We start from the raw sequence: 23,480 nt of genomic DNA, 5'->3' as shown, positions 1-23,480 counted from the left end.
TCTGGCTTCAAAGTGGCTGAGAAGTACTGAGAAGCTTCACGCTGCTAGATCAGGTAAGTCATTGATCAAGATCAGTCATCAGTTCTCATCCCCTTCACAACGTCATGGCAACTATTTGCTTTTTACCTGGATGGATGGATGGTCATATCAGGTAGGGACAGGGAGGGGATCCAGATCTGCCCCATGCAGGCTCTCCACTGGTGTCCCACAAAGCTCAGTGCTGGGTCTTTTCTGTTCTCCCTCTATATCTGCTCTCTTGGTGAAGTCATATCCTCACATGGGTTTTCATACCACTGCTATGCTGATGACACTCAACTCATCCTGTCCTTTCCTTCCTCAGACACTCATGTGTTGGCATTTATCTCAGCATGTCTGGCAGACATCTCATCATGAAACTAAAGCTGAAATGAAATTCTAGTAAAACTGAGCCGCTGTGCATCTCTGGTGATGCGTCCCAGTGTCAAGTTCTGGACAACTATCACAATCTGTCACTGTTTGTAACCTTGGTGTAACCATGGACAACCTGTCCTTCTCGCCTCACGTCGCTAAACTGACTCCCTCATGCCTGTTCCTTCTTTACAGTGTCAGGAGGATCCAGCCATTCCTATCCGAAGAGGCCAGCCAGGTGCTTGTTCAGTCTTGTGTCATTTCGAGACTGGACTATTGCAACTCACTCCTGGCAGGTCTTCCCCTGTGTTGCATTCAACCTCTGCAACTAATCCAGAATACGGCTTCATGACTTGTTTTTAACCTCCCCAGTTTCTCCCACACCACCCCATTGCTACACTCCCTCCACTGGCTTTATGACTCTCTGCGCATCAGATTTAAAACACAGATGCTTGCATAAAAAGATAAAAATGGACCAGTACACACATATGTTAAAGCACTTATCACACCCTGCTCTGCATGATGCTCCCTCTGATTGTCTAGTACTGTGTAATTGGACCCATCATGTCTCAGGGTACAAGGAAGGCATGCATCAAAACTATTTTCTGTCCTGGCACCCAGGTGGTGGAATAAACTGTCCGAACATCTGAGTCACAGACTGTCTTTAAATGAATACTAAAGACATAACTTTAGTCTTTAGTACTTTTTTATTTTTAAAAAAATGATACATTTTTTTAAAAAAATCCCTGTTTTGTGGTTTTCATCACATTGTACACTTCAACAGGGTTTTTAGACTGTCGGTACACAATTTGGTTGTGCATTGTAGTGCATTGTGGGTAATTCAGTACCTGAGAGTGTACATTGTGCGGTTCATGACATTACCCTACTGCAGTGCATTGTGGGATTTCACTGGATCACTGGATGTTATGTAATATTGTATAAAGTGTAGTGTTACCTTTCTCCTGGTGCTGCAGCTATGGAGAGGGAAGTTGAAGGTGACATAGTAGTTGTCAGTTGAAGCTCTGCAGCGATGGTCATCCAGATAAAGGTCATACCAGCTGAAGCCCAGTGAGTCCAGGTAGGATTTACGGATGGCAATGTTCATCGAGTCAGAGGAGCAATCCACACGGGCTGCACGACATTCAACGTTTGACATAAAACTCTAAACATGCATCTAGTTATTGTGTTCTTTGTATTTCATTACCAACCTCTATAGTGTTCACTACATAGCAATGCTGAGTCCCACTGGTCCAGGCTGTGTTTATATTTTATAGATTTATTATGAAATCCACAATTTATTACCAATAATCATCATCATCATCATCATCATCATCAACATTATAATAATAATATACAATAACTAACCGACTACTGTGGGTGCATTAACGTATGGTGCTAGAGCGGGTTGTCCACTAATCGTAGGGTTGGTGGTTCGATTCCCGGCCCACGTGACTCCAGATACCTTGGGCAACTTGGAGCCCCAAGTTGCTCCCAATGGCAAGCTAACACCGTGCATGGCAGCTCTGTTACCATTGGTGTGTGTGTGTGAATGTGTGAATGAGAACCAGTGTAAAGTGTTTTGTAGAACTGCTAAGGTTAGAAAAGTACTATATAAGTGCAGACCATTTTTCATTTGGAAAAAATTTATAGTTGGAAGGATTTTGGACACATCACCAGGTACAGAATTGTCTGTATGGCTGTACTTAAGACAACCATTGCCAACTTCAAGACAAGTTTAAGACCAGGACCAAGATCTAGTCAAAACTGAGTCTTAAGGGAGTCCAGGCCAAGTCAAGATCAAATCAACGTCTCTGCATACATGAGAGAGAGTATACACCTCCCATCCAAAGAGCATGGCTAAATTTTGATCTTGGCTCATAGGGTGAATGCTTATCTGTTGCACACCTCAGGAGACTGATACGGCTCTTTTTTTCTAGAAGAAATAATTAGGTCTCTTCAAACTTTGTGCATGTGAAAAATCCAGGTTCATGCAGAAAACATCTTGAGACCAGACTCAGGTCCTACAGCTGCAAGTGTCTGCTCGACTGAGTAAGAATAACATGGCGGTTTTATAATGGACTGTGTACCTGTGTTTTGGGTGAGGGAGGAACTGAAGTAAGCTTTAAAGCCACACCCAACCCCAGAGTAGTCACAGAGTAGTCACAGAGTAGACAAGGACCCTTTTTTTTTTTTTTTTTTTTTTACAGTAAATTCAATTAATAAAATGCAATAAAAGCAAAACTTGTTTATAATAACTAACTGGAAACACCTTCATTGATTATTAAAGCTAAAACAAATATAGCTCTCTTCAAAACGTGTAAAAGCTTATTAGCCAATGAAGACATTATACTGTATCTCTCCCAGTCAAGAAATGGGAGAAAGATGTCTTCACTATGAAGGGAGACAGCAATTTTTAACTCAGATATGTAAATCTATGTTTAATTTACAATTTAACATACAACTTTGTTAATAAAAGGTTATCCATAGAACACACCTCACACAAACACAAGATCCTGGTCTTTTTAGAACTTAGAGAAGGACAGTCTGGTTCTGAACCAGGGTAAATTATGTGGTGCAGCCTGTTGAGGTCTGGAATGCAAAGACAGCTGACGTAGGGGAGGCACGTGAGAGAACCTCGGGACTTATGAATACAGCATACAAATGGAGACCAGTGAGAAGAGAGTGGCAGCAGTTTGCAGGATCAGGTGACCGATGTGATCATCTATAATCACACAACAGTTTTTAGGGTAAGAACGTAATATGATATGACTGAAAGGCCATCTAGTGGTACTACATACTCAGAAAGATTACTTCTATCTGTCTGTGGCTCTAGTAGAAGTACTTCTATCTTGTCAGAGTTACTGAGAAGAAGTTACTCAGCATCCAGTGTCTAATGTCATTTACATATTCCGCAACTTTATTAAGCTGGTGTCTGTCATCCAAGTCGACAAAGGAATGGCTTCAGAAGAAGAAGAAGATCGTCGGTTTGGAATGGCCCAGGCCAAGCCCAGATGTAAATCCTATTGAAAACCTGTGGAACGACTTTAAAGAGTTCTGTGCACGGGAGATCAAATTGCAGTTTGATAGATCTAGATCAGGCCTGTCCGATCTTATCCGGAAAGGGCCGGTGTGGGTGCAGGTTTTCATTCCAACCGAGCAGGAGCCACACCTGATTCCACCTGTTTAATCAGTTGATCTTGGCTTTCAATAGACTCAGGTGACCCACACCAACCCTTTCCGGATAAGATTGGAAAATCACCGAGTGCTGTATTACAAGTAAAATGTACTTTAATTAAATATTAGTTAAGGGGTGTGCATACTTATGCAACCAGGTTATTGTAAGTTTTTCCTTTTCTTTAAGATTTTTTTTTGTGTCTTATTTACCTCAAGAGAGAGATACAGAGAGGTTGGTGAGGAAACAACTTCTTATAGCTGCTACAACATAAGTGAGAACATCAACTAACTTGATTTGTGGCCATTCCACAACATTAACCATAAGAATAAATAGTTAAAAAAGTATGACATTCTTTAATAAATGAGGTGGTGACATCACACCATTCTGTTGTTGTTGTTGTTGATTTCCCTATGACATAGAGTGTTTTCTTTGTTAAATTTGATCATCGTTCTGAGTGAACAAAGAATCTTGTGTTTGTCATTTCAGCTAGTGTTGCTATAAGATTTTCATTGCTAGAACCGTCTTCCCATAACCAGTGGTATCTGGTGGTGTAGCACAATACGTTTAAACTACTGCTCTACAGTCACTTTCTTTTAGGTACTGTGTATATATAAGTTCTTCAGCTTTTAACAGATAAATATAACTATTTTCTTATCATAACACCAATGACACCACCTTGCTTGCCTTTAAATAATGCTTTAATAGAGGAAGGTTAGTCAAATTATTCAGTGTTGGTAACTCGTAAGTTGGTAACTCGGGTTTTTGGATGTTTTTAACGTCTCCTTTTGTTACGCCACGGCCAGCAGATGGCACTGTGGCACGGCTCCGGACTGGTCCCATGACTTTGTTTTGTTTTCATTCGCTTTCTGCCCGAGTTCTAGTTTCTGTTTGAGTATGTCCTTGATTTAACCCAGGTGTCTTTGGTTTAGATTAATTATGTTGGGTATTTAAACCCCTTGGGTCTATGCGCACGTGGCGCGATATTGTTTGTAGCTGAGATGCCTCTGTGAGAAGCATCAGCCTTAACGGTGTAACATCTAAGTTTAGCATGCTAAGCGGTCTTTGTTTTCATGTCCTGTTTCCTGCCTCGACTCTAGTCCCATGTTTTCTCGCTAACTCCGTATAGGCCGCGTTCCCGTGTTTGCTTGTTTGTTTAATTGATTTATTAATAAAGACAGTGCTCCTGCACTTACTTCCTGTCTATCCCTCTGTTTCGTAACACCTTTGATCAAAATCTGACGTTTTTGTCTTAAATATGACTTATTTATGAGTCATTTACTTCAAAGTCTGTATATAAACACCACTTCAGCAGTTCTTGCAATACATTTCTGAACCCCTTCTTGTGTATAAATAAAGGAGAGACCGTGTTGATGTATTTGTTTATAATGTGATATATTTTACATATTCAACATGTGAAACCATTTATGAAATAAAATTAATGCAGCGTTTTTGTAAAAAAAAAAAAAAAAAAACTTATTTGCTGGGTTACAATTAACAACCCAACTTGATGGGTTAGTTTAACCCAAAATGTGTTCTGTCCTATAATTACCCAACTGTTGGGCTAAAAATACCCCACTTTGGGATGTTTTTAACCCCGTGTTTTTTAGAGTGTAGGACAGCAGGGACGTTGTGAATGTGTGTGCTTAATAAAAACCATTAAGTAATTATTCAATAAGATATCTGCATCTGATCTTGTTTTTAATCCTTCTCTTGTCTGTGTCGAATCTGTCCCCCCCCCCCCAAAAAAAAAAAACAAACACCAACTTATTAGTACATTAAAGAGTATAAATTTAGTTTAGCCCAAAATGTGTTCTTTCCTATATTTACCCAGCCATTGGGTTAAAAATAACCCAATTTGGATATAAACGGGGTATATAACCGGTTACTATGTATACCTGGCAATGTTTCATAAAATAAACACACACCAACCAAACAATGCAATAATTTATTGATAACAAATAATCATTCATACCCCAAACAATGGAGTTCTTCAGCAACATTTAGCAGAATGGTTGCCAAGCAGCGCACAGATGCAGCAAGACATAGTAATTATAAAGGAATTATGTAAGGAATAACTGATGACAATTGTTTAATTATTAGAAAATATTGCACACACCGAAGTCGTAATATGTTAATATGCGTTATTTTCTAATAGAGTCAATTATTCCGCTAATGGTCTGCACTTATATGCCGCTTTTTTGTAACCTTAGCGGTTCTATGAAGCGCTTTTCTTTCACCCATTCACACACACACACACACACACACACCAATGGTAGTAGAGCTGCCATGCAAGGTGCTAACTTGCCATCGGGAGCAACTTGGGGTTCAGCGTCTTGCCCAAGGACATGTGGAGTCACGTGGGCCGGGAATCGAACTGACAACCCTACGATTAGCGGAGAACCCGCTCTACCACCTCATCCACAGCCGATTATACCATGACATTGTTCAGATGTTTTATTTCAAGACATTTGTCAGGTTTCTGTCCTTAAAAAAAAGGTTTCTGTCTTTTTGTGTATTTTCGCTTTCTCTAACCCAAAGATCACAATTCCTAACACTAACTTCCCTGTTATTTCAGTTAACTTGGAGAAACGATACGGAACTGTAATGCAGTCAAGGCCTGACTGGAACTACTTCAGCTGTGCATTTACTGAAAAATAATTGCACACCTCAGAACGTCTGTCAGCCAATCAGAATCGAGAACAGAGCTGCGGTATAAACTTGGTTACAGTCCAGTCCAGTAAGTGGCATTAATGCACCTTTCAGTTTGATTTAAACTGCCTTTATTGAAAGAGTAAGATATTATATTTGATAAGAGTGAGTATCATATTTGATCATCCCTGCGTCTCAGTTGGAATACCTATACCATGTACTAAATGTATGTACTCATTTTGTGTTTTCTAAACTGTGTCCTTCAATTTGGCGAAGCAAACCATCACAAAACTCCTCCTCCTTCATGCAAGATACTGTGGGTAATATTAGCTGAAAAAAGTGTCCACGGATCCATACTTCGAAACTCTACCAGAAATACTAGACCATCCGGGTACCTTTGGGATGGGCTCTTAGTTGTTTTGTTTTTTCTCACAAATTGGTATTATTAGCATAACATGCAGAAGGCAGCTCTTCAATTTGTCTCATTAATTTCAGCGTGCCTCCTTTCTATTCTCTCATCCTCCTCTATCCTGTCCATCTCTTTCAACCATTCATCCACACTTAGCCCATGCAGTAAATCAAAATTCACAACAAAATCTGACATTTTGAAATACTTTATTTGGCACAGTAATACTGATGTAATGAGGTCACAGGTGTGAGTTTAAAGGGTAGTCTACAATGGCTTCGAATGCGGATCAACCAATCACAATCGACGACCAAAGCAAGTTTAATAAAGGAGATTTCTCTGCAGAACTGAACTGTCAGCATGCAAAATAATTAAACACACATACACACTGACACACCCATGCACTTCCTATTATACATTTCACTTCTTCTACCCAAATTATGACAAAAGACACACTTCCTACTTTCTATTTGACTTTTTCTGCTTGACTAATGACATTAACACCAGACACAAGTGCTGCAGTCAGCAATTTTCCATAATTCCAAGTTCTGAGAAAACTCAGAATGAACTTGAAAAAAAGAATGTGATACAAAATAATATTTTGATTAAAATGAATAAAATCAATAAACATCTATAATAACCTTTTTAAATAAATGCCTCTATTATATGCATACATTTAATAATGTTATTTTATTTTATTTATTTTTTTTATTTTTATTTTTTTTACATTTTGTTGATGCTTAGATTCTTAAACTACATCACAATATTTCCATTTCATTTTCTAATCATTTTCTTGTTTTCTCTTGAATTCAGAAGTTTACAGGAACATTTTACCTGCAGATTTAAAGAGAAATGCATCCGAATGAATCAGAAGGAACTTCATCACGCAGCAAGACAACGATCCAAAACACACTTCCACCTCAACACAGGACTTCATCAGGGGGAAAGTGGAAGGTTTTAGACTGGACAAGTCCATCACCAGACCTTCACCCAACTGATCAGCACCTCACCTCCTGAAGAGGAGACTGAAGGGAGAAACCCCCGAAACACACAACTACTGAAAGAAGCTGCAGGAGAAACCTGGAGAAGCTTCACAGAAGAAGAAACCAGCAGTTTTGATGTTTCTATACTTTTTCTTGCCTAAAATTTGAATGGTCTGATACAAAAGCTTCTATGTTTTATGTTGTTTAATACGTCTACATGTAAACAGATGTAAATAAAACCTGAAATCCTAAACTCTCAAAAAAAAAAAAAAAAAAAAAAAGCTGCGATTTATCTGTTATAATTAAGATCTAGGCACTCCAAATGCAAACTTTATTAGTACATAACATCTTACCTTTTAACTACGTACATTTTTAAGTAGAATAAAATGTTCATTTTGCACGTTTGTACAAGAAGGAACAATTAATGTAAATAAAACATGCACAGCACTGAACAAATCTGTTCAGCTGTATAAAATACATGATTTATTCATGGTAAGAGCGAGCTCGACTATTTAATCAGTTCAATGTGAACAGTTTGAAAATATTCTAAATGCATGGAAAGATAAAGGAACTGAACTGTCAGGAATACTGATGTATGTATGTTCAATATGTCCGAGGCGGATTTACTGTGTCATTTTAAAATAAATATGAAAGCTAACAAAAAGGATATTGTCAAACGGACTGTTTCTGGAGGCTGAACCCAAAAAACGTAAACGTGTCTTGTAAACCAAAATATTTCACTCAATAAAATGAAATGCTCTGGAGTCGTGGCATTTTATGAATAGGAGTTTAGCATAACGGAAATTGCAAATTACTGAAATGCACATTAGGTACTGTGATGTATATATCCCCTGTGATGCATTTCTGCAATATGGACCTCACCTAAATTTAGATCCTTGTTACAGTCCTGCTTGGCATCCAGTGTACACCTATTCAAGTGGGGATGTGGGCATGATCTAGACTGGGTGGTGTTAGGGTGTTTTTAATGTAGACAGCACCACCGTGCATTGAGACAACTGGAAAACTCATGCATCATCATTTCTACAGTAACAGCTCATTCCCAGGGACACACGAACACTCCACATTTAAAGATGCGTGTAATCGCTTTTACGGTGAAGTTTTCTGTAAGGAGACATTGTAAGGGTAAAAAGAGAGGGCTGCTGAGGGAACGACTGCTTATAGCTGCTATAACGTGAGTGAGAACAGAAACTAACTTGTTTATTTTTTATTTTACGCAATGTTAAATGTAACTGTAAATGTATTTCGGCCATCACAACTCTCTGAGTGAAATTGTGAGCTTTTATAGATGGGGATGGAGTGGGAATAGGTTTGGTATACTTGCTCTGATAGACACGGACAGATATAGAAAGAAGAGAAGGCTGATGTTACGAATTAGGATCCCTCCCCATAGCAGATCTAGACAGTGGTTCTGTGGAGGAGGAGGGTAGGATACGGAATTTAGTAGCGTGCGCAGGCGTGCCTTAGGCGGTAAATTGGTCAGGATTATAAAGGGTTACACTGGTGGGAAGCATGGCTGATAGGCTGCTACATGGCTTTGAGGGAGCCAATCAGCACTCAGACAGAGTTTCATGGCTGAATTGGGCATTTAATAAATGGGGTAGTAACAGTAACTCCGCCTCATTACACCGTTCTGTCTGCTTGTTTTTTTACTACACAGAATGTTTATTTTTCTTACATTTTATTATCAATCTCTGTGAACAAAGAATCTTGTGTTTATCATTTCAGCTAGTGTTGCTATAAGATTTTCATTGCTAGAACTGTCTTCTCATAACCAGTGGTATCTGATGAGGTAGCACAATATGTTTAATCTACTGCTCTACAGTCACTTTCTTTTAGGTACTGTGTATATATAAGTTCTTCAGATTTTAACAGATAAATATAATTATTTTCTTATCATAACACCAATGACACCACACCAGCTTGCCTTTAGATAATGCTTTAATAGAGGAAGGTTAGTCAAATTATCCGGTGTTTTTTTTTTCTTTCCATATTTATTTATTCATTTTCATGTGATTCATTTTCATGTGATTCATTTACTGATTTGCATCTCTTTAAATCCAGTTTTAGACTGTGATATTACAAAGGTCTTTCCAGATTAATACTTGCCACACTATATGAGATAACCCCAGACAAATTGCCTGAATTGTATAATATAATTTGTTCACCATGTTAGGTTTAAATCCTCTAAAAACAGATTCGCAATTGAATAACATTATTCTGTTCCAGTTCACATCCTTCAAAGCATTGACATGTTTTGTCTACTTTCACAATTGCCACTACTGTATTTTAGCTGGTTCTAGAGTTTTACCTCATCCTATGCTGTCTTGTAATTATTATATTTTAGATCAGCATTGTAATAAATTCATTCACAGTTTTTTTCTTTTTATGCAAACAAAGGAAAACAAAATTAAAAAGTACAATCACCGAAAACACACCCCCCCCCACCGGCTCATCATGGCTATCCAATAACTATCACTGGTTATACAGATATTTTAAAACCCAACCACAGGCACAAAAATTTAAGTAGGAAGTGTCTGTGTCTGCCAAAAGAAGAGAATTAAATCTCCAAGGCGATGGGATACGTTTATAAATGGAAAGATGAATATCTAATTGTAGAGGCGCGTGATCAGAAATTACAATACCCAGATAGTCAGAAGAAACTACACACGAATCAAGAGTGCTGTCTATAAAAAAAATAATCGAATAGGAATGATACACCTGGGAGAAGAAAGAAAACTTTTTTAGAGAGGGGTTACGGAATCTCCAGGGATCAACAAAACCGTTCTGACACATAAAATCGGAAAATGTTTTAGACATAGCAGATTGATTCAGATTACGGGGATTAGACGGTTCTAAATTTGGGTCAAAAACACAGTTTAAATCTCCCCCCAAAAATCAACAGGTGAGTATTTAAGAAAGAGAGATTGCTCAACAATCTATTAGCAAATTTATTCAGTGTTAACTATATTTAAGTGATTAATTAATCAGTCAGTGTGAGTTCACTCCTTGTCCTCCGTCTTGGCCTCAGCCTCCTCTGGACCTGTAAATAAATAAATAAATTAAAAAAAATATTGAATACACAATAAGCCTGCTTTTCTGTTTATCACATTTTATGATACATCGCATCCTTAAAATGTCTGTCCACCATATTTTGTATTAAACAAATTATGGGATTGTCTTCTACACTTTTGTGCATAATAAGAGTCTTTCAAAGTCCCTACTCAAAATTCACAAGTTGTCCTCTGACCTTTGAGTGTGATTGGCCCAAGGATGAGGACCTCAGTGTGGTGATCAGAGCTAGTGCTTCGTTTCCTGCGATAACTGCATCCTTGGCGACATCGTGAGTTGTAGTCATTGTCAGGGCAGATTATGACATCACACTTGAGGAACACCTGGTTGTGTGTGCGCAGGAACTTGAATGCGCTGAAGCTGAACTGAGCGAAGTAACGATTTCCATTTCTGTATATGTTTACCGTGTTGTCTCTCCGACAGCTGAAATGATAAAGACAAAAATAAATACATCATTGTTACATGAACTGTCTAAATAGAGACAGCACATAGCAAGCACTGGTCTGAATGAGTTCATGGATATTATGACACCTTATACAACTTCATTTACATTCCTAGGCTACTTTGTAGGTTACATAAGTCTACCGAGGAGAGAACAACTACCTGTACAACAAGGAATAGGATCTACTGTGGGCAACAAAAACATCTCTCAGAGAAGCTGAAGGGTAAACAGTTCCTGATTGAGGTTTACTCAGGAGAGGAAATCAGTGCTGGTGTAGGAAAAACTACCGGAGGGGTAAAAGTCTATGATGGTATTTGAACTGTTTCACTGATGTTTACAGTTGTGATCTGCGATTGTGAGTGCCCCGACCATAGACAAACAATCTAGGGTATTTGAGCAGTCAAAAGAAACTTCTCTGAAGAGCTGAAAGACTTAACGTGTAACCCAATATCAGCATGAAAAACCATCACTAATAACAAGAAATACTGACTATAATTACAAGGCACCTGTGGAGCCTACACTTGGGGCCTATCGGTAGACTTCAGCTCAACCTTAACTACAATCATTACTGATCTCCTCCACTACATTTTCCCAACATACTATGCCTGCCTAGTTGGATCTAGGGATCACTAACTTCCTGACTCATAGGAGGTAGCAGGTGGGGCACTCATCTTACTGGAATAACTGCAGTTCACATATAGGACTAACAGGTCGGTTTATAATGCAGCTACATTACTTTATTACCTCAGTTACATTATAATGGGGTTACATAACCTCCTCCAACTCCTTAAGCCTGAGGATCCTAGTGTTAGATGCTATTTGTTGACTTTATCTCAACCTTCAATGAAACCATTCCTATATACAACTCACTATGCCTGACACAATGTTAGCTTATCACTAACATCCTGCTCGGTAGGGGGTAATAGTTGGGCCAAGTGTAACTCACATCTTGAAACCTGACAATCAGCTACACACGCTCACACTATTGTTTGTGTTGCCTTTAAAAGGTGGGTCCACTGAGATATAGTTATTGGTTTACAGGGACAAGAACAATAGTGTAAGCATGTTTGTATACCAGTATTGTTTGTGTCAGTGTGCTTGTAATATTTCTTAATGAGTGTGTGTGTGTGTGTGTGTGAGTGTGTGTGTGTGTGTGTTGTACCCATTGCGTATAAGGTCATAGGTGCGGCTGCTGAAGTCGTGGTTTGGCGAGGCCACACAGGAGTCCATGAACAGGTGGAGGCTTGGTTCGGCTGGGGTTAGCTGCACCTGCACGTACAGTTGCTGATTGAGGTTCACTCGGTATGGGGAATCGGTGATGGGGTAGTAAAAGCTGCTGGATGGGTAAAAGGCCATGGTGGTGTTGAACCGACCCGTTCCACTGATAGTTGCATTTGTAATCTCTTTGGCTTCATAAAGAATCCCGACTGAAGAATCACGCGCCATCACACATCTCACAACCAACGGGAACTCTGTATTATTTCGGGTGATCTCACCCGACGTTGGCTGAGCTGCTCGCACATTATTGGTGTAGATAATACGTCCATTCTCGGTCTGGGGGGAAGTGCACATAAGTACGTGCATATAAGTGCATATAAAATTAAGCACCATTAGCTAAAGTTTGACCGACAACACATTTATCCTCCAGAGTTGCTATGTTATTTTTTTCTCATTTTCTCCTTAATTTGGTCTCCAATTCCCACCCACCATCCAGTACTTTGTTATTTAAAAATAATAATAAATAAAAAAAACAACCAATCCTTGTCCTGTGTTTTTTTTTTGTTTGTTTGTTTTTTTTTGTTTGTTTTTTGTCTTACTGTACTAACCTCTCCAACATTGTTTTTTGACTGATGGTACACAATTTGGCCAAACGTTTCTGGACACCTGACCATCCACAAACGTTCGGTCAGATATTGCATTGTGGGTAATTCAGTACCTGAGAGTGTACTTTGTGCAGTCCATGACATTACCGTACTCCAGTGCATTGTGGGATTTCACTGGATCACTGGATGTTATGTAATATTGTATAAAGTGTAGTGTTACCTTTCTCCCGGTGCTGCAGCTATGGAGACGGAAGTTGAAGGTGACATAGTAGTTGTCAGTTGAAGCTCTGCAGCGATGGTCATCCAGATAAAGGTCATACCAGCTGAAGCCCAGTGAGTCCAGGTAGGATTTACGTATGGCAATGTTCATCGAGTCAGAGGAGCAATCCACACGGGCTGCAGGACATTCAACGTTTGACATAAAACTCTAAACGTGCATCTAGTTATTGTGTTCTTTGTATTTCATTACCAACCTCTATAATGTTCACTACATAGCAATGTAGTTCTTGACCACAAGTTGGCACAAACAAAAAACATCTTGGGTGCATTGCTGGCATAGTACTGAAGATACTTATCAAGTTTCATGACACATTGATGCATTGTTGAGATACACCCTCACATCCTGTTTTTGGCATTTGTCAGTGCTTTACAGGAGGACTGTTATGAAAATCAAAATTCCTCTGATAACCTTTGATCAGACAGGTCACATGCTAATGTAAGCAAAATTTGGTGAAGATTGGACAAAATTTGGAGGCGGAGTAACAAAAATGCAGTTAGATGTAAACATTTTAAGCATGTTGTTGTAACTTTTGTCCAGTAGGTGATGCTGTCACTAAATCTGTTGTATAGGCTCATGTCATGCTCCTGCAGTTGTCTACAACATTCTCTTTCAGTGGGCAAAGTCACTGAGATACTTCCTGTTCCTGTTTGGCAGCTTCGCTGTCAGATTCGTTGGCTCATTATAGGCAAAACATCTGGAGTATTCAAAATTCTGTTGATAAATTTTGTGATGCTTACTCTGAAGATGATGACTGCTAAATTTGTTGATGATTGGACAAAATTTGTAGGAATTGAACTAATCTCAACCCATGGAATCCAGGGATGCCTGGCTTTTAAATTTTGGACACGGTTCAAAAGTTATGACCATAAACATACTTCCAAATTGACCAAAATTTGACCCAATGATGGGGCGAGATCGTTGCCAGCACTTGGCCAGATTTGGTCAGAATGTTCCCTAGACCCTCCCCAATCACTGTACCAAATTTCGCAAATGTTTACCAGATGGTTCTTTGGGCTGCCATAGACACCCAACCCAGAAGAAGAAGAAGAAAAAGACACAGAATAAGAATAAGTTGCTTGGCCTCCTAGTAATATATGATGCATATCCAACTACTGCTGGTGCATTAAGACGTTTAATTTTTAGGTGAATTTTTTCTGGCAGATGGTCTTTCTTGGTTGGAAGGGTTTGGGCACATCACCTGAATTTTGGACACATAAAGAATTGTCTGTATGGCTCTACTTTAGACTGACCTTGCCAACTCCAAAACAAGTTTAAGACCAGGACCAGCCAAGATCAAGTCAAAACTGAGTCTTAAGGGAGTCAAGGGAAGGCAAGGTCAAGTCTAAATGAAAGTAAGTCAAGAACGAGACAAAAAAATCATCAAAGCCTTTTGTAGGCTTTGGCTTCAACTAGCTGGTTTTATTTGTGTACTGTGCTGTTTTTTCTTTTTTCTTTTTTGAGTTCCAACCATTTTCTCCTTAATTTGGTTTTGGTCCACCAGCTAGCTCTCTCTTATCATAAAACAGCTACCGACCAGGGAAAGTGAGGGCTAAGACATGCTACACCTGAAGGTTCACAAACCACTGCTCATGCAGAGACACAGAGCAGCGTAACACACTCAGAGGAAAGTGTTATCATCAAACTTTGTGTTTCATAGAACTCTGTTTTATAATGGACTGTGTACCTGTGTTTTGGTTGAGGGAGGAACTGAAATGGGCTTTAAAGCCACGCCCAACCCCAGAGTAGTCACTCCTGAACATCACGGTCATGTAGGACGAGGACGACTGGAAGTCCAGGTGGCTTGTGCTATTCTGACAGAGCTTTCCTATCAAGCGGGACGCGGTGGATGGACCATCATACACATTCACATAATCACAGTAGCAGCAGCGGTCCAGACTACACACACACACACACACACACACACAAACACAGATATAGACAGACAGATAAATAAGTAGAGCACTCGATGGATTTACTAAAAATTAAAACAAATTATTCAATTCATATCTACAATTAACACAAATATTAAAAAGATGAAGTAAAACAAATCATATATTTAAAAAGTCATAGCAAGATGTGTTTTACTTCTGAAATACCCCGCTTTTAATTAAAGTAAATATAATGTGAATATTGCAAAATATGCAACCAGAATTCTGCCAGAAGCTGGTTGATGGCTATCAAAAGCGTCTGCTCGAGGTGAAACTTGCTAAGGGACATTCAACTAAATATGAGGTGTGCTGTATGTATATTTTTGACCTGTGACCCTGTGTTGATTACAGAAAAGCCCAAATAAATAAAAACTTGTGAACCAAGATGTATGTTGTACAATCATTCTGCCCCAGAAAAAGAAAAGTTCAAAGAAATGACTGAAAGCGCAATATTGCCATGACATTCAAGTCCATGATGAGTGTATGTAAACTTCTGACCGCAGCTGTACATTTATATTGAATATAAATAGATTAATTCACTAAGCAAAGGAAACCATCATTAAAATAGTGTTTTTATGAAAAAAGTATTTATGAATTTATTATAAACAAATAAATAAGTGATTTATTGTGATAATTCAGATGTAATTTGAACAAGTAGCAGATGTATACAGTGAAAGTAAAATTTGGGAAATGGACTGACTCTAAGTCCTGGAACGAGAGGAAGACGGTCTGTCCTGCCGGAGCCGAGAGCTGCCACACACAATACGCGTTGTCATGGTAATAACCGGGGTAGTAAGGGCTGGAGATGGAGCCTGAGCCCTGAAGACTCCCCCCACAGGCTATAGAGTGTAAACACACACACACACACACACACACACACACACACACACACTGCTCTGCTAATTTTTCCAAACTATAATAGTAATAATAAAAATAAAAATAAAAACACCAACATGAAGTATATAATAAAGCATATTTTATGAAATATACAAATACATATAATTAAATTTATCATTAAAATATCCAATAATTATGACAAATATAATCAATATTCTGGGATCAAATGATAAATATAAATAAAATATGTAATAAAAATGTCTGTAATGTAAATAAGAGTTTTACAAGTAAGGCAAGATGTTACTGTTAGTTAGTTAGTTAGTTAGTTAGTTAGTTAGTTAAATAAATTGGAATTGTAAAAGAGGCCACATGCTGAGCCAAGCTAAGGTAAAGAGCTCACCTGGTACAGTAGTTGGCGTCACATTGTAACAATAATCTGAAAAATTAAATAAATACAATAAACACTAGAACTTTCATTTCATACCCCAAACTCCTACATGTCTACACAGACAGACAGACAGACAGACAGACAGACAGATCGAGAGACAAACAGGAAGATCAAGGGACAGGCAGACAGACAGACTATTTAAAAATAATAAATGGACATGTTCGTTACCATAATAATCGTGACAGCATCTTCCATATCGTTCACATGAACTCTCACAGGAGCATCTGCTGTAGCTGCTGCCACATCGGTCCTTACACATTGGAGCAGCTGTACACACACACACACACACACACACACACACACACACACACACACACACATTTCAAAATGATCATTTCAAAGGTATGTCTTTGAATTTATATATCACAGACATTCCTTACAGCATGTAGCAATGACATTAGCAGGTTAATGTGTGCTGGACAGTTGGATAGATGAGTTCTGCTCACACAAACACAAACTGAAATTGAATTTAAATAAGCTGAACAAATACGTACATTTGAAAGCCCATTCAGCCCGAAAACCTGGTCGAGTCACGCTGCCGTCAGTGGAGAAAACGACGGTCATGTATCTGCTGCTGGAGTTGAAGGTAGCTCTCTGAGCTCCAGTCACAGAACCCAAAAGTGAATGCTGAGCAGTCGGACCGTTGTACACGCGGATAAAGTCATAGCCTGACTCCAAACTGAAGAAAGTGTAATGAAACTAGCCTTACAGACTAACCACAGACAAATATTCTTAAATGATAAAGATGTAAACAAAGTCAGGTATGATTTATCAGCAGGTGAGAAACAGGAAGGTGATTTCTTACGCGACGAACGTGAAGTTTAATGAAACCACCTGCAGTTCTCCAGCCAGCAGGCTCCATGTGCAGTTTGCGTAATTGGGATAATAATTGGGATAATTGGGGCTGAAAAATTCCCCTCGTGACTGAGTCAGAGTTCCACCACATGGAGCTCCACCTGAAACACACCACGGTTTTAAACACTATCACACATATAAGTACCCCTATAAGATGGCCATCGTCACACTGCCTAAAATTAATCAACACCTTCTGACCAATCACAATCCAGAACTGAACAGTGCTGTGGTATATTATGTATGTAGACTGTGTTAAGTAAAGCAGTTATTAATGATGGAGTGCATTTAATGATGCCCTCTCACTGAACATGCATTCAAGACATTTTAACATCACCTCTGTATCAGTTAATCATGTTTCTCTGTCATAAATTATCACCAGTACAACACTATTGAATAATAAACATGCACCTGCTGTTGTTTTCAGCATATCTTCTGTGGTCGTGTCATAACCTATTTAAACAGAGTAAATATGAAATACAGCCTCATCTTAACGTCACTGTAGTGTAAACAGAGGACTGAAGGTTTTACAGAGGACCTGTACCTGTTGTTGTGGGAAAACAATAATCTATACGAGAGACAAAAAGAAAATCAAATACATTAGCACAGATAAAAACATGTCGTGTTTTAATATGTGTATAATATATATGTGAAGTATGTGTTTTTATATATTTATGGGAATTAATAACTATGAATAAATATTTTTCCTCACCGTAATAATCATTGCAGCAGTTTCCATAGTAACGACAGGAGCTGGTGCAGGAACAGAGCGCACCATTAAAACCACAACGATCCCTGCAGCTAATATAATCTAAAAAAAAAAAAAAAAAAGTCAAATCAAATGAAATAAATTAAACTAAACAAAATCTGACATTTAATAATAGATCAACTCAAAATCAATTCATTCCTTTAACATTAACTATGATTGCTGATTCAGTACGTCAGTATTCGTTAGTGAAACATTACCTTCTGTCAGAAAGCTTTCGGTCGTCGTGGGTTCTTAAACACAGTGAGAAAATATTCAGTTAGAGACGTTTAAGTAAATAGCAAACTAAAGAATGGAAGAAGGTCTAGAATGGAGAAACAGAAACGATTTCTAGATCCAAATGAAGAGGAAAAAATGGAGGAGACAGAGACTGAGAATAGAGAGACACCGGTTAAAGACAATTACATTTTTACCTTGTGTTGTTGTTGGTGTTGTTGTGGGGGTGAAACAATAATCTATAGGAAAAATGGCAAAAAAGTTCACACTGTATGTATTAAACATCACATGTCTGAGAGTCTGCATTTTTGTAAACACTACTACTGATTTCACACTGTCACTAGCTCTTTCCATCTGTTTATAACTCTGCATCCTATCAACAAGGGAAAGAACGAAAAGAAAAAAATAAATAAATAGAAAAGTAAAAGTAAAATCTTTTTTTTTTTTTTAATTTACTGATTGAAACATTTCATAATAAATAGTAATGTTAATTTAGGACTAAAAAAATACATATATCTTACGTTAACTAGATTTTTTAAACTTTATTACATTAACTAGATTTAAAAAAAAAAAAAAAAAAAAAAAGTTCTCACTGTAATAATCGGGACAGCAGTTTCCGTAGTACTGACAGGAGCTGGTGCAGGAACACGAACCCAAATTGTAGCCGCAGTTATACCGGCAGGAATAATGACCTACAACAGACAATAATAATTATAACTCATACCATTATTACAGTTAAATGACATTGAGGTGAAATGGCAATGGTAGCGCAGTGGTTAAGATGTTGGTTTGTAAATTGTTGGTTTGGAAGGTCATGAGTTTAAAACCCAGCAACGCTAGAGCCATATCTCACTGCAGTTCTTGCCTGGTGTCCCACTGAAGCTAAGCAGGGTTGAGCCTGGTTTATACCTCGATGAGAGACTTCCTGGGGAAAGCTAAGTTTGCTGCTGGAAATGGTATTAGTGAGGCCAGCAGAGGGTGCTCACCCTGTGGTCTGTGTGAGCGGTAATGGCTCAGTATACTGATGTGGACTCTAAACTGTAAAAACAGCGCCATCTTTTGTAGACGTTAAACCGAGGTCCTGACTCTCTGTGGTCATTACAAATCCCACGACACTTATGGTGAAAGAGTAGGGGTATAACCCTGGTGTCCTGGTGAAATTTCCCCACTGGCCCTTATCTATCACGGTCCCCTAATAATCTCCATCTCTGAATTGGCTACATCACGCTCTCCTCTCCACTAATAGGTGGGTGGTGGGAGATCTGGAGCACTATGGCTGCCGTCGCATCATCCAGATGGATGCTACACACTAGTGGTGTTTGAGGAGATCCCTCCCCCCACCATACCATGTAAAGCGCTTTGAGTGCATAGAAAAGTGCTACGTAACTGTATCTGTAACTAACTGCCAAGCTATCACTGCTGGGCCCTTCAGCAAGGCCCTCAACTGCTCAGTTGTGCAAATGTAAGTTGCTCTGGATAAAGCTGGTCTGCGAAACTCTGTAAATCTAATGTCACTACATTATAGTACTCTGAATTTCTGGCCCTTATAATGGAGTTATAAAGGGTTTCTTTAATTGTTCATCTTTTCTCAGAACTTTTTTTTCCATTTTATAGACTTCATTACTCCGTTGTGAAATTCTGAGATTAGCACCAGTGTTTAATAATTTAATAGTTTAATAATTTAAATATTTAATAATGAAACCTCACCTGTTGTCTGGACAACGTACACACATGCTGAATCACTGGTGCTATAACTGACGTCCTAACAGTGAGCTATTGTAGTGGATCGCTCATCTATATTTACCATCTACATACCTGCTGTTATGTCCCAGTACGGTGTGGTATCAGCTATTTAAAAAGACAAAATAAAAATGAAATATTAGGGAAAGAGGAATAAAACACTGCTTCATCACACCAACACATTGCTGATTATTTTCCTGTAACAGCATGACATGGAGTGTTTTATTCCATAATATGTATAATATCAGAGTTACTTTTAAAGTGGTGAACAAAAGGATGATGAACAGATTCTCATCAATTAAAATGCACAATGCTTTTTTTTTTGCTACTCTAAATAAAGCATAAAGCAATTATTCAAAAGACTAATGAGAATTAAATGTTCGACACTTTTCTGATTGCAGACTTACGTGTTGTGAATCCAGAGCTGTGCCCGAAAAGAGCAGAGCTGAGCAAAAATATCACGAATCCAAACTCCATCTTGTCTCACCTGCAGAATTTCTGTCCTCACAGATGTTTATATAGACACAAAAGGAGAAGTAAACCACTTCCTCATGACGCTCATGTCCTGGAATATGCTGTAAAAGAGATATACCTGTGGGAATGGAGCAGGGGGATTAATAGTACTTATTGATCTCACCTGTGCTTAGCAGGGTTATACAATACACAATGGCCTTTATATCCCATTTAACTGCAGTCTGTAGTACATGTAGTATAAAAGAGCGGCATGCATGTAAATGTAAAATAACTAAAGCAATAATAATAATTGTTTTAATATATTATTATTACTGCATAGGCTCCATATTTTATAGATGTGTACATTGTGTAGAACACAGAGGCATTATATAGAAATGTATTATCTAAAAATGTATGTATACATATATGCAGTAGCTTTAGCAATAATAATAATAATAATAATAATAATAATAATAATATGTTGCAAGCAGCATTTTCGGGGGCCAAATACCCAGACTTGGTGAGCCACACATTCATTGGCACGCTAAAATTGTTGCAGAAATTAGAGTAGTAGTTGGTACTGGCACAAAATTTGTTGCATAGCCTCAGGTCATGGTCCTGAAGGTGCCTACCAGGTTTTATGTCAGTGCACAAAGTCATTTGGTGGCTTCGCTGTCAGATTTGTTGGCTCGTTATAGATGTTGGCCCTTTACAGACATTACAACTGTTTGGATATTCAAAATTCTTTTGATAACTTTTGTGAGGCTTAATCTGAAGATGATGTGTTCCAAATTTGGTAATGATTAGACTCAATTTGCTGGAGGAGTAGTGAAAAGAACTAGTAGTTTTTGACCAAAAAAAAAGTAGTTTTTGACCAAATCCAAGATGGTGGAATTTGGGTGCACTGAACTGGTCTCGAAACAGGGATCCAGGGATGCTTGGATTTTACATTTTTACACATGGTTCAAAAGTTATGATACAAACGTACAACCAAACTAGCCCCAAATTTGTCCCGAAGGTGGCACTTGGCCCAAATTTGGTGAGAACATTCCATCGACCCTCCCCAGTCAATGTGCCAAATTTCACAACTTTTTACAAGATGGTTCTTTGGGCTGTAGTAGACACCCTAGCCAGAAGCAGAAGATGAAGAAAAGGTACAATAACAATAGGGTGCCTACACACATTCAGTGCTTCATCTACTTTAGTTGTCTTCCATGGTCTTCCAGGCCTTTTGGTGTTGCTGATCTCACCAGTGCATTCCTTTAAAAAGGTGCCAAATTGTTGATTTGGCCACTCGTACTGTTTCTGTTCCTGTGTTTGTTTTTTCAGCCTAATGATGATCTCATTCACTTGCACTGGCACCTCTTTGGACCGCATATTGAGAGTTCCCATGAACAGCTACCAAATGCAAATTCAACACTTGGAATCAACTCCAGACCTTTAATCTCCTTAATTTGTCATGAAACAACGAGGACACAAGCCACACCTGGTCACAAAAATGCCTATAAGTCAATCGTCCGATTACTTTTGAGCCTTTTTAAAATGGCGGGACTCTGTTTGAATGACTGTAATTTCAAAACTTTTGATGCAATATTTTTGTTAAACCCTTTGAATTAAAGCTGAAATTCTACACTTCGATCACATCTTGATTGCTTCGTTTCAGATCCACTGTGGTGGTGTACAGGGGCAAAATGACAAAAATTGTGCCACTATCCAAATACTTATGGACCTGACTGTAAATCATAGTCAAGAAACAATGCTCCAAACTCCAAGGGTGGATTTATATTTAAGTAAATGTATAGATAATGTGTCAAAATCTTATTCAGTTCAAAATGCCTTTATCTAGACGAAAGTCTTCAACTGGAACCTCAAAAAGTTTCTATTTTTTAATATTATGTAATTTAATGAATGGGATGTTATATTGTGAAAACTACCTTTTATCACTGATCTAAAACTTTTTGAAATGAGCAAATATGGTGTTTTTCTCTAAAATAAAACATTCCTCTCAGATGTGGTGCAATGAACATGAACACTGTGGATTATTTACTCTCTCATTCTTTTTTTTTCACCATAAGACCTTGTGATATAAAGCATTGCTCAACCATAACTTTTCTTGACCTATTGACAGATATTAGATTTTAGCCCTTCAGATAACATCACCATCAGCCGTCACTGCTCTGAATTATAACCCCTTCCTTTGTGCATGCATGGAGTGTGTTAAATAATAATCCTTCTGACGCACGCCCTTTTATAATCTGCCACCAATAAAACCCTTGTGTGAATGCTGAGCTTGTTCCCATGAATAGCACTAACTACATATTTCAATAAGGGCACACCTCTTCAAAAATAAGACCTTTCAGAAAATAATCGAAAAATTGTTCAGCATAGGACAAGGACATTTTTTCCCCCTTGTATATTCAATTAATAAAATGCAGTGAAAACAAAAATCATTTCTAATAACTAACTGGAAACACCTTCATTGATTATTAAAGCTAAAACAAATATAGCTCTCTTCAAAACATGTTAAAGCTTATTAGCCAATGAAGACATTATACTGTATCTGTCCCAGTCAAGAAATGGAAGAAAGTTGTCTTCACTATGAAGAGAGACAGTAATTTTTGAACTCAGATATGTATCTCTATGTTTAATTTAGAATTTAACATACAACTTTGTTAATAAAAGGTTATCCATAGAACACACATCACACAAACACAAGATCCTGGTCTTTTTAGAACTTAGAGAAGGACAGTCTGGATCTGAACCAGGGTAAATTATGTGGTGCAGCCTGTTGAGGTCTGGAATGCAAAGACAGCTGACGTAGGGGAGGTGCGTGAGAGAACCTCAGGACATGAATACAGCATACAAACAGAGACCAGTGAGAAGAGAGTTGCAGAAGTTTGCAGGATCAGGTGACTGATGTGATCATCTATAATCACACAACAGTTTTTAGGGTAAGGGCGTAATATGATATGACTGAAAGGCCATCAAGTGGTACTACATACTCA

At 38.3% G+C, this 23,480-nt stretch overlaps 1 protein-coding gene across 1 annotated transcript; it reads right to left on the bottom strand.

Moving 5' to 3' along the window:
- Positions 1-10,338: 10,338 nt before the first annotated feature.
- On the bottom strand, positions 10,339-15,002 carry LOC128612159 (CUB and zona pellucida-like domain-containing protein 1). Its single transcript, XM_053632043.1, has 5 exons — positions 14,920-15,002; positions 13,176-13,351; positions 12,295-12,686; positions 10,869-11,113; positions 10,339-10,661 (listed from the first exon to the last, which is right to left on the bottom strand). Exons 1-5 carry the CDS (start codon positions 14,993-14,995, stop codon positions 10,621-10,623), a joined length of 930 nt encoding a protein of 309 aa, XP_053488018.1. The 5' UTR covers positions 14,996-15,002; the 3' UTR covers positions 10,339-10,620.
- Between the last annotated feature and the right edge of the window lie 8,478 nt (positions 15,003-23,480).

Source organism: Ictalurus furcatus, chromosome 9 (genome assembly GCF_023375685.1).
Source record: "Ictalurus furcatus strain D&B chromosome 9, Billie_1.0, whole genome shotgun sequence".
NCBI lineage: Eukaryota > Metazoa > Chordata > Actinopteri > Siluriformes > Ictaluridae > Ictalurus > Ictalurus furcatus.
This window is presented reverse-complemented; position numbering and strand designations above follow the sequence as displayed.